The sequence below is a fragment of the Gracilinanus agilis genome, chromosome 5 (genome assembly GCF_016433145.1).
Source record: "Gracilinanus agilis isolate LMUSP501 chromosome 5, AgileGrace, whole genome shotgun sequence".
Classification (NCBI taxonomy): Eukaryota; Metazoa; Chordata; class Mammalia; order Didelphimorphia; family Didelphidae; genus Gracilinanus; species Gracilinanus agilis.
Genome location: NC_058134.1, coordinates 92,284,013 through 92,296,504, shown reverse-complemented (window position 1 = coordinate 92,296,504; position 12,492 = coordinate 92,284,013). Strand labels below are relative to the sequence as shown.

Below are 12,492 nucleotides of genomic sequence, written 5' to 3'. Positions count from 1 at the left end.
AAAAATACATTTCATAATAAAAATAAACATTTATTCACATGATTCAAAATATTTTGCAAATCTATTTTAAATATTCAACTTAATAAATATCTACTCTAAAATTTTTCAGATTTTTATTATCTCAAACATTTTTTAAAAATCCTCAGAAATGTCTTAAATTAGGGTTATAAATACCCATCATTCAAAATGATGCTTACCTGAGAAAGGCAGGCAGTGACTCCAAAAAAGATCTGACAAGATTCTGGAGAAAAACCATTCACTCTGGATAACGGCTATTAAGATTAACAATACGACAAAACCACAGTATGTTTCAAGTCTCAAGCATCGTTTAACGTTTGACTATTTTCTCCTTCCCCTTTCAAAAAAAAAAAAAAAAAAACACCCCCAAAATGTCTTTATGGAAGAAATGGGTGGAAAGTAAGCAAAGAAGAATGCTCAGCCACAGTGAGCTCAAGTGCTAAAGTAAATACAATGAGAAAGAGCAGAAGCTTGTACAATAAAGAGAAAATGGGCAGTTGGAACAGGTGGGGGGGAGGGGCAGATAGAGGATTCCCTCAATAAAGCAAGTTACAAAAACTGAACCACTTTCCTATATGGTATAAGAATTGAATCATACAATGTCATGGGAATAAATTTAATCCTAACAATATATATATATATGTATATATATACAAAATAAGTACATACTTTATTAAACTTAGAACTGTAGCAACTTTTTAAAAGACATGTTAAATGGAACAGTTTTTTTTTTTTGGAATAAAAATATAACTATTCATAGACAGGGCACTGAACTACAAGCCAGGGTTCTAGTCTGACATCTGCCATTAAAATAGCTATGTAACTAATATGTCACATAACGAATTTCGTAATGTATAAATTGAAGGGAGTGAACTAAGCCTCTAAAGTACCTTTCTAAAATTCTACTCAAGAAAAATTAGTTGTTTTTCAAAATGTTACATCTCTAATTAAAAGGTTAATTTTAGAAACTTATTCTTTCACTAAGGAGACAAGTTACTAACCCATATTTTGATATAGGAAGACAAAAAGATGAACTTGAGATTTTCAACTTTTTCCATTTCTAGGCTTCTTATGAGAAAGTATTGGGTGATGCTAAGCAGGGCAGGCAGCTTTAAACAATTTCATCACAGGCCACCTACTTTTATAGTTATGTTCTAGTTCCATCTATCAAAGATCTGATTCCTCCAATATAGGAGTTAATGAGATATTGTTCCCTAGAGATTCAGAGATCAAAGGAGTCTAAATCCTATCAGAAGCAAACCCTGGAGTGCCTTGGCACAGCAAATAACCTGAAGATCCCCTCTTTACTTCCTCAAAGTCTCCATGAGAAATATAGCCATTACAGAAATTGACTCAAGGAAGATAACTTACTAACCTAAGTAATTTTTGGATTAATTTTAAAAAGGTGCATAGGACTTCCAAACAGAAGACTTTTCTTTCTCCATGAAACAACCTTAAAGAAAATCATGCCAACTACTTTACTTTACAGAAGTGAAGTCTGATCCACCTAATACCTACCTGTATTCAATCAAGCACAAAATGCTCTCTCTTCTTACTCCCTTTATAGAGGTTATCCCATGCCCAGAATGTTCTCTTACCTTGCCCCTGCCCTTGAGAATCCCTAGATTCCTTTAAGACTCCTCTATTTACCAAAATGTTAATACCTCTATTACCTTGTCATTTATATCCTGTCTAGACCCATATATGTAAATTCCTTTAGGGCAGAGATAAGTTTGGCTTTGGTCTTTGTATGCCCAGCACTTAACACAAGTAGTACCTGTTAATTGCCCTCTGTCACACAGTTTAATCTACAGCAAAGTAAGGACTAGAATCCTCACTCTTGGTCTGGAGTTCTCCCACTTTTAAGTGTTTCTTATCTAGGAATGACAATAAGAAATGTGGTTTTTTTGAGGATGTATTTGCTCTATTAATCTTAAATCATCAGATCATATTAGATTTAGAGCTAGAATGGGTGAATCCAATCCACTTATTTTCTAGATGATGAAAGAGAAAAAAGAGAGAGGTTTAGTGACTTTCCCAGAGTCAGATGGCTACTAAGAGTCTGCTGCTATATTTGAACTCAGGCCTTCCTGACTCCAAGTCCAATACTGTTCAGTACATATATATAGAGAACATGAAGCTGTCTCTCAAGTGTCCAATAGAAATTTACATATGACAGCTGATCCCTATTTTTCCATTTGTGATACTACACAGAAAAACAAAATGCATTCATATGAGCTGTCTGGCACACCTCTAAAATAAGAGAGTTGGACTAAGTTTACTTTAAATCCTAAAGTCTGTGATCTATGATTTGAGGAAAATACAATTTCTCTGGGACTTGTTTCCTTCATGAATATCATGGAGGAATCTTATAAATAAAATTTAAGGTGGAAGATGATAGATCAGATTTCTTTAAAACATTTTCTAGGTAAACATCTTTGACTTTTACATCTTTTATACAATATCTGAGACTTCTTTTAAATAGTGTTTTCTAGAATTTATTTTGCTTTGTGGAAATTTTCACAGTGGATTTTCCTTAAGGATATTCATGTAGGGAAAAAGGAAGCAACTAAGAACAGAATTATAAAGACACTAGGGACAGATACAAGGAAGGAATGGGATGAGGATCACAAAAGAGATTAGAAATAGAACAGGAGAAAGAAGTGAAAGCAAATGAAATTAAGAAGCAAAACATGATCCTAAAAGAAGTTAAACCTAGACCAGTGGTTCCCAAACTTTTTTGGCCTACCACCTCCCTTTTTTCCAGAAAAAATATTACTTAGCCGCCTGGAAATTAATTTTTAAAAAATTTTAATAGCAATTAATAGGAAAGATAAATGCACCTGTGGCCATCACCACCCCCTGGATCACTGCAGTGCCCACTTTGGGAATCACTGACCTAGACAAAGAATTATGCAAGGGGAGGAGTAAATATAGATTGAATATCCAGTTCTGTTTTAGGTAAAAAAAAAGGTGGTTTTGGAAATTATATAGCAAGAGCTAGAAACATCACTGGAAATTTTGTAGCAAATACTTTAAAAATCCATTTTTACTATATATAACACTAACACCACCTTCCATTTTATAAGATATGAGAAAAGTTGGCTGAAATTCTTTCCAAACTATGGGAAAATGGTAAGACAAAATTTTTACATTTTATCATCACTATTATTAATCTTCTGGGTCAATATAATTAAAAGGTGGAATATAACAAATGAAACTTCAATTATTTTTCACTTTCTCTACCCTAACCCAATCATCCATAAAAGATGTAAATAATCAGTAATATAGTTTTATTTGTCTCCTGTTTAAGTTAGTAGTAAACACCAAGTAACTAAAATTTTCATATGGAATGGAAAGAAATGGAGTACAGAACTGGAAATAATTCCAAACTATAAAGTCTACCTATAACTATTAATCAAAAATTTATTATAATTTCAATTTTAATGTTTATTCCCTTGTCCCTTAAAAGGATACGGCAAAAGAGCTCCACATCGAACAGATAAAATCACCCAGGAAGGCTAAAAGACAAAAGAAAAATCAATGTAGTTAAAATCTTTTTGCAACTTAAACAAATATAAAATCTCATGTTTTACTAACATTGTTCTCCTAAAAAACATTTACAGTTAAACAATAATTAGAGCTGTATGTGCACAACTAGCAGAAAGGTCATATTCAAAGAGTAGTTGTTATTGGACCAGTGTTGACCAGAGAGTACAGATTTCACTAAGTTTTTTTCTAAAATTCCCCACTGGTCACTTGACAATGGTCAATTCTCTTTCAGGCCTAAGTTGTCCTTAACTCCTGTTCAGAAGTCCTTTATAACTGATAACCCTATCACATTCTGCATAGTGTTCCAAACTATGTCCCTTAAAGTCTCCTATACCATCACTTCCCTTTCCCTTTAAGTAGAAGGTCTGGTCCTTATATCTTCCTTGAATTTTATCCATTCCTGTCTTCTTTGGCAGCTTGCTCCTTTAATCATATCTTATCTTCTTTCTTTAACCATAGCCAAAGTGATATTCATAAACTCAGGTCCAATCACATCACATCTTTGCTCAATAAATCCCAGTAGTTCCCTATTACTTCTAAGATTACTCTTCTATTTGGCTTTACAGTTCTTCACAATCTGACTACAGTCTACCTTTCCAGATGTCCTCCATTCCTGGAATGCCCTCCTCCCTCTTTCACTTTCGCCTTCACCTCTTAAAATCTTTAATCTCCTTCAAAACTCAGTTCAAGTGCCACTCCACAATAGGCCTTTCCTGATTCCCATCCATCCCCAGCTGCTGGTGCTTCCCCTCTAAAAGTTCTCTATTTTTTGGTTTTGCATATACTTATGTATGCATGTGGTATCTCTCAATAGAATGTAAGCTATCAAGAGGGAAGGAAATAAGCAGTGAGATATTGCCTACTATGTTCTGGGTGTTGTACTAAGTACTTTACAAATATCACAAGGCAAAGAATGTTCCATTTTTGTCTTTATATCCCCCAGTGCCCAGCATACAGTAAGAATTTTACAAAATTTGTTCGTAAAGGCCTACAACTTGAAAGGAACAGAGGATACAAACAGAAAAACATACCTGCCCTCAAAAAGCTTGAAAAATTGTAGTTTGTCACAAGGAAATATAGTCAAATAGGGAAAATAAAATTATGTCCAACATCATACTATTTCAACCATTACTTTACAAACATAGTACATTTTCCCCGCAGTGCATCTATCCTTCAAGTGTTAAAAAGCAAAAAGCTTGGGGGAATTAACATGGCTTAGTGAATAAAAAGCCAGGCCTGAGGGGTGGGGGTGGGGGTGGGTCCTGGGTTCAAATATGACCTTAGACACTTCCCAGCTGTTTGACCCTAGACAAGTCACTTATCCCCAAATGCCTAGCCCTTACCACTTGGAACTGATACCAATTCTAAGGTGGAAGGTAAGGGTTTAAAAAAAAAAACAGCTTTAGCAAAAAAAAAAAAGATAATTTATATTAAAGATGGTCTAGACCAGCAATGGGCAAACTTTTTAAAGAGGGGGCCAAAGGAAAGGAAATGTTTATCTGTCAATCTATTTCTAAGGCAACTCTTTCCAAGTTTCATTGTATTGTTTCCTACTCATTGTATTCTGATTAGGAATAATGTCAGTGGGCTGGTGGGATAGAGAATTTTAGCCCCACCCCCTTGCATCTGGCCCTTGGGCTGTAGTTTGCACATCACTGGCCTAAACAAAGATTTCAGTGTTGAAGGGGGAAAAAGTTGTAGTGAATAGCATGAAAGACTGAGTTATAGCAAGATAAAAATAGAGGGGATAAAACTAGCTGATCAAAATCTTGGAAGATTTAAGTTTAAAAATTTTAAGTTTATAGAATCAAATATAAATAAATTACACAAATATTAACAAGTTATTAAAAATTATCTCCTTGTTGTCTTAACCTTAAATACACTGTTTGCTAAAGATTATAAAAAGTCATCCCTTCAATTAGGAACTTTTCATTAACTTAAACACAAGGCAAAAATTAATGTTACAATACTAATGCCATTGAAATTTTAACACTTTTCAAGCAGTTTCATACCCTCGAAGTTTATCTTCATGACCAAATTTTTGTTATTACTTGTGCTTAACAGATAAAATCTTGTTTGATGTCCAAGGACATAGAATTGGTAGGTGAGTAAGGACTAGAACCCAAAGATCTTTTTTTACTATATACAAGGCACAGTACTGAGTGCTGTCACTCACACTCTCACACTCACTCACACACACACACACACACACACACACACACACGCTCACAGTTCTTTCCCTTAAGGAGCTCAGAGATAACATGTCAATAACTATGTATATACCAATTTTTTCAGGATTAATAGAAGTTTAAAAAAAAATAACAGGTATGGTCCCAGGAAGCTGAATACTTCATGTGACAAGTGAAGGTAGAAAGATATTAGAGTAAAAGAATTTTAAAATAGCTATTCTACAACTACTAGTCAAAGAATTCTGCAAAATAAAAAATCAGGAGAAACACAGTATGGCCCTTAATAAATACTGGCATACTAGAAACAGGCAAAAAAAAAAGCTAGCCAATTCTCAGTTATCTGTGTCAATGGGACACAGACTACAAACAATGAAAAATATACTGCCTTCCCCACCCCCAAACCCCTTAAGCCATGGACCCTAACTCTAAGCAAAACTGCAACTCACTACTGATAAACTCTTCTCCTAAACAAAGTCTCTATATGGGCAAACCAAATCCTCAATCCCCAAGGTGAAACACAGCTCACCAATTTCAAGATCAGACCTGTGATGTCCCATAATCCAGAAGGGAAACAGCAAATGGTGAACAAAGTGCTCTTCTACCCATCCCCAGGTTAGAATTATCCCATTATCCTAATTCAAAAAGAAGGCAACTTTAGGCTAAAACTCCTTTCCTTCCTTCTAAAGCCCAGGGAATAGCCACTTTTCTAGCAGTTAAGTACTCTGCTGTATGGAAACAAAAACATTTCATTACATAATTCCAAAATACCCAAACATATATCCACTTTTCCAAAACAAATTTCCTTGCTACAATTGGGGGTGGGGAGGGGGAGGTGTGAACCAAATCAATTTTCAGCTTGGTTCAACTACGAAGATATTTTTATTTTCTTATCCAAAAGTAATTTAGAAGACTAATGAGCTCCATGAGGCCAGGAATAGTTTCCTATTTAATTTCTGCATCTTTCCTACTGCTAAGCATAATGCTTTGCACAAAGCACGCAAGGATAGTTAAATAGTTAAGATATTAAACTTGAAATCCATTAGTTTTATTAGTCGCAGGCTTGAATCTCAATCCAGCACTTTAAAGAGGCAGCATTTTAAAATGAGAAGAACCCTTCTGGAAGGTCAGGCCATCTGAATTTTAAACCCTGGTTCTAATTCTTACTAACTGTATTATTTCTCTGATGCTATTTTCCTTATTTGTAAAATGTAAATATCCACAACCAAGTCTTTAATAATTTTTTTTAAACCACTATATAAATTTAAACTATTATCCATTATTAAACATCTGCTGAAGTGAAATGCACCTATGATATGGCAACTTTAGGACTCCATAAATCTATGTATAATCTATAATGCAGGTAACCTTGACATACAATGTCATTATCCACCAAAGTTTAATTACTGATAAGGCCTCACATAGAAACTTGATCCCGATTATATGGACTCTGAGAAGAGTCATATTTAGATTTCAATATATTTGTCTAAATGATTCATCAGTAAAATATATATAAAAAATTATATTTACTACTCACTTTTACTACAGGGAGATCAAAGACCTCCCGAGCTTCTCCAACCTCTGGATTGTCCCCATCTTCTGAAATTATATGTGAAGCTAGTGCATTATAGGAAACTTCCTTAGCTTTTCCAGCTTTCAGAAACTGGATAACCTAGAAAAATAATATATACATTGAAATAGAAAGTAGTTCATTTCATTCTTAACTTGAATTAACAATGACAGTAATCTCAATTCTAACTTTCTAATGAAAATTTTCTAATAAAAATAAGCAAACCTGAATCATACAAAATGTGAAAATAGGACCTATTTTACAACAGAGATAACTTTGTTATTAGCTAACAAGCTAATAACATTACATTTTATAATCCACAAATTGAGCACATCAACTATGCTCAATAAATACTTCTGAAAGAATAGAAAAAATACTGTGTAGAAAGTCTTGGAAATATTTTTTGAACCTGTACTTATAAAATCCAAATAATCAAACCAAATGAAACATTAGTTCAGTTGGGGCCCTACTTGACAATATGCTCATATTCTAGGTCATACTTTTTAAAGAGCATTTTTCCTATGTATTTTGTGAAAATACAAGATATTCAATGCTAAATAATCCCAACAAATAAATTAACCTCAAACACAATTTTAAGTGAGTGAACTGGATAAAAGAAAAAAGAAAAAGTATGCTAAGTTCCTTGAAGATTTTTGTCTTTGGATCCATCCTTCTCAACATCTAGCACAACACAGTGCTTGACACAAAATAGATAGATACTTCCTGATTCTAAGAACCCACCCCATTTTCAATATTCTGTATTCAGCATCTACTTAGTAGTTTCCAGTCTCAAAGCCAAATGCTATGATCATAGATTTAGAGCTGGAAGGAACATTTAAAGTCTTCTAGTAAATTCTCTCATTTTCCAAATGAGGAAACCGAGGCCATAAGAGGTTAAATGACCAGAGAGCCCCATTTCACAATAGCTGCAGTAGAACCAGAATTTCAATTCAGGTTCAGCAGTCTTCATTGTTCCATCTCCTTATTCACCTTTAAGTTCCCACAACAAACTATATATATGATAGTGTTTTGTAATAAGTATTTCTTGAATCTCATTCAAATGAATCCATTTTATTGTCAAATTTAAAACCTTTAAGGAGAAATATATACATATTTTAAAATTCCATTTGTATAGGTTTATATCTTAAAATATCAGGGTACTTTAGGGTGAAAAAAATGCATAAATCATTTTTGCATCTTGCAAAATTTTAGTCTCTATCCTTGAATGCCATGCACAACTTCTCTTTTCCATTAAGTCTCTCTGATCACTTTAGTCCCATACTGCTATTATCTCTTCTAAATGTAAAGTCATGAATGAAAAAGTTATAGATAAAAAAAAAATTTACAAGCCAGTATGTGATTGTTATTTAACTCTTGCATTGTCAATTTTTCGTAGACTTTCACATCACATCATCTCTCCAATGAGACTGTAATGTCTTAATGGCAGGATCCATGTGATGTATGTACATATATATTTGTAGTTCCCTAAGTATTCCATACATTTGCTGAATGAAAATTGCTTCATTTGGGATTCTTTAGCACTTTCTTTTGTTTGTATAAAACACACCTCCATACCACATAAATAGAATATTCTTTTGAATTACAATTTCCAGGAACTCCAAATAACTGCCACTTATAAATAAGTATGAACAATTTTGAGAAGTACCATTAATAATTAAGGAAAAATGATTTTGTAAATTGCTAAGATTTATAACCTTTATAAAGCTATAATATTTAAACGTTTAATCTTAGAGACTATAAGAGAATTCTCAAAAGCCCACAAAAAAGAAATTAAATTTAGACAATGATACTTGTAATTGTCAATTCTTAAAAGTATTAATCATTATGTGTCCCTGGGTTATTACAGATCTAGAAAGTCAGAGATGCAATCCAACCCCTATCTGAAACATGAATATTCTCTACAACAACCTCAATATTATTATTATTAGGCTTCCACTTAAATGACCTCTAGTGTTAGGACCTTAACAACCTCTGGAGCAGCCCCTTCCAACTTTTGGACACACCTTCATTCACTAAGAAGTCCTTCATAATGAGCTGAATCTGTCTTCTAGAGCTATGCAGAATAAATATCACCTTTCTACAAGTCAACCTTCGAATACTGAATACAAGCAATTATTGCCCAAGTTCTTCTCTGGGACATCTTTAATTGATTATGATAATCTTGAGGCTCTCAAAACCTTACTTGCCCTCCAGTATGTGAACATCCTTCCTAAAATGCAGAATTAAGATCAAATCAAAGTACTTTACCTGTGAGTTAGGCAGTATACTATGAAACTACTACCTTCTTCAATTCAATTCAAAATTGTATTAATCCCTATTTTGTACCTGTACAGTGTCTAGATGAGGAGTAGTATGTTACTACGGAGTGCTACCAATTTTCCAATCTCTCAAGTGACAACTTTTAAATTAGAAATTATCACACATTTCCAATGTGGGAATTTGTTTTGCTTAACTATGTTTGTTTTTCTATTCCTTTGGGGAATGGGAAAGAAGGAAGGTTAGGAAGAAGAAAAAAAATTAATACCTGAAAATCCAAAACATTTTCATTTAAAAAAAAAATCTTAAGATAGCAAACCTCATTCAAACTAAGAAAACGAAGGAACTTCTAAAATTTAAAGTTACATAAGATCATAAGAAATCTTCTAAATTTTCAACCAGACTTTAGGATAACAGATTTAGAGCTAGTAGGTTATATAATCTAACCTCCTTGTTTTATTGATGAGAACACTGAAGCAAAAGAAATAATTTGCCCATGAACTGACTCCAAATCCACTGGTTTTTTTTCCTGTATCATGCTTAACTTCCTTTAAAATACATGTCAAAGTTCTAATAAAACAAAATGAAAAAGACTTATAATGATAAAGTGCATAATAAAGTTCTCCCTCCCCACTCTAATGTCCATTAAGTTTTATTTTTTAAATGTCCTTTTTCCTCGTTTGTGGCATGCTGTAAAACTAGACAGTATTTTTCACCCCCACATTTATTTTGGCACAAGACAAAAGTGGTATGTGGCTTTGATGTCATATACATGCAAAACATGTCAAATACATGCAAATATAAATGTTTATAATTCTATTATAAAATCATTAAACTTGAAAATATTAATCTGTAATTTAAAGACAAAACACAACACTCTGAATCTACCTCATAAGTCAACTTGAAGAATCCTCCATCCAAGCGTACTTAAGTTTGTCACAAGGAATTATGATGGAAAACTAAATATCATTAAAATATGACCATGTCAGTTATTCAACAACTCTCCCTTCTTTCTCCTGTCTTTTAGGAAACAGTTTTAACTGTAACCTTCTTGAAGCAAAGAATCCTGTCTTACTTTTTCCTTACTGTAGATTTTTATTAAATTAAATGTAAATAAATTAATCTTGATAAATCAATACATTTAATTAATGCAAGGACCAATAATTTCGTTTTTAAATATCTATATAAAAATAAATTACAAACAAAAGTTTGTTTCAAAAAATGAGAGAATGGGGCAGCTGGGTAGCTCAGTGGATTGAGAGTCAGGCCTAGAGACAGGAGGTCCTAGGTTCGAATTCGACCTCAGACACTTCCCAGCTGTGTGACCCTGGGCAAGTCACTTGACCCCCATTGCCTACCCTTACCACTCGTCCACCTATAAGTCAATACACAGAAGTTAAGGGTTTAAAAAAAAAATGAGAGAATAGAAATTAAAAGTGATCACAGGAAATCATCTAGTACAGCCTCATCATGTCCTTTTAATAAGGGTAATTACTTAGAAAACTGGATAATAATTCAGTTCTATATATGGGAGAAAATACATTAATTAATAGTCAGTAGTAAGCTGTTGGTGTTATTTTGAGTATTTTTCTAAAACTTCCTAACTGGACCATAAAAACTTTTTTTTTTAATTTATTGAGAAACCTGTCATGCCAAAATTCAGCTAAACTACCTTTTTTTCTTCACCATCTGATGACCTCTAATTTTCTGTAAAATTTGGTTCGTTGCTTTTAAGCAAGAAAGTACTACGGAATTCATTTTAGCTGGCTATGTTATGGCTAGAGAAACATATATATCTGCACAGTCAAAACACACACACCCTATCTATAATAAAGACACCTACAGATCTGACATTTGCTGGAGAGTTCCTCAAGAGCAGGGACTGTTTTCTTTCTTTGTAAACCTTAGCACAGCACCCCCAACACCATAGGAACTAGATAAAAGATAGGAGAGGAACAGGACTCCCAGGAGGAGTTCTTTACCTTCCTTTGTCATGCATCTCTTAGGCAGTCAGGTGAATTGTCAATTTTTAGATGCGTAAAACACACAGAATTATAAAAGAGATCGATTATGTTAAAATACAGTGGCCAAAATATTTTCCTAAAAACAAGTGCCCAGCCCTAAGCTACTGGCCTAGTGCAATAAGCTTGTGCTCCCACCACTTGTAGAATCTGCCCCAGTCGTTTTCCACCACTAGGCCAGTCACCCCCACACCCCTACCCCGACCACTGAGATCAGTCCTGTCCCGCCCCCGAGGCTGTCCAGAGCAGTCACAGAAACTGCACCACCCGCTAGGGAAGGACAGGGATCCCTCGATCCCGCACCCCAGGCATCCCCACGAGGCTCCCAATTTCGCAGTCAGAGGAGGCTGCGCAGAGACAGGAGAACTACTCACTATAGAGCAAAGCACTGGGTTCCCCCGCCAAAGCGCGACGTCAGGCGGTAGCCGTCAGGGGGCTGCTAGGCCCGAGCTCTCCAGCCCGCAACAAGAGGCTCAGAAGCCCCCACTAAGCAACCCTCGGGCCCCAGGTGGCTGCTGCGCAGAAGCCGCCGCCGCCGCTTCCACCAGTCAGGAAAAGCCGGCTCGCCCCCAAACGCTCCCGTTCCCTTCCCCGAGTTGGGCAGTCCACGGCGCCAGCGTGACCCTGTTCGCTCCCCCCCCCCCCCTCCTCCGGCGCCTCCTCCTCCTCCGAAGCCCCGAGCCGGCGGCGAGAGAACCTTGCCTCGCTTCGCCTCGCCCGCACGTCCCCCCGCGCCCGGCCGCCGGCGAGCGCGGAGCAGGCGCGAGCCCGGCCCTCGCGCTTACCCTCCTCCTTCAACCACCCAGGGGCCCCTTGCGCCGGCGCGAGGCCGGCGCGAGACCAGCCTCCTTTCCCCAGCCCCCGCAGG

The 12,492-nt window shown here is 35.6% G+C and overlaps 1 protein-coding gene across 1 annotated transcript in view; it reads right to left on the bottom strand.

The window, feature by feature from the left end:
• PAXIP1 (PAX interacting protein 1) overlaps positions 1 to 12,492 on the bottom strand; it is a 127,996-nt gene that overhangs the window by 79,988 nt on the left and 35,516 nt on the right. Inside the window, exons 2-5 of the mRNA XM_044678958.1 lie at positions 12,120 to 12,472; positions 7,294 to 7,428; positions 3,496 to 3,539; positions 198 to 261 (exon numbers count right to left, since the gene is read on the bottom strand). Coding sequence (XP_044534893.1) covers positions 198 to 261; positions 3,496 to 3,539; positions 7,294 to 7,428; positions 12,120 to 12,472 — 596 coding nt within the window. The remainder of the gene's footprint in view (positions 1 to 197; positions 262 to 3,495; positions 3,540 to 7,293; positions 7,429 to 12,119; positions 12,473 to 12,492) is intronic.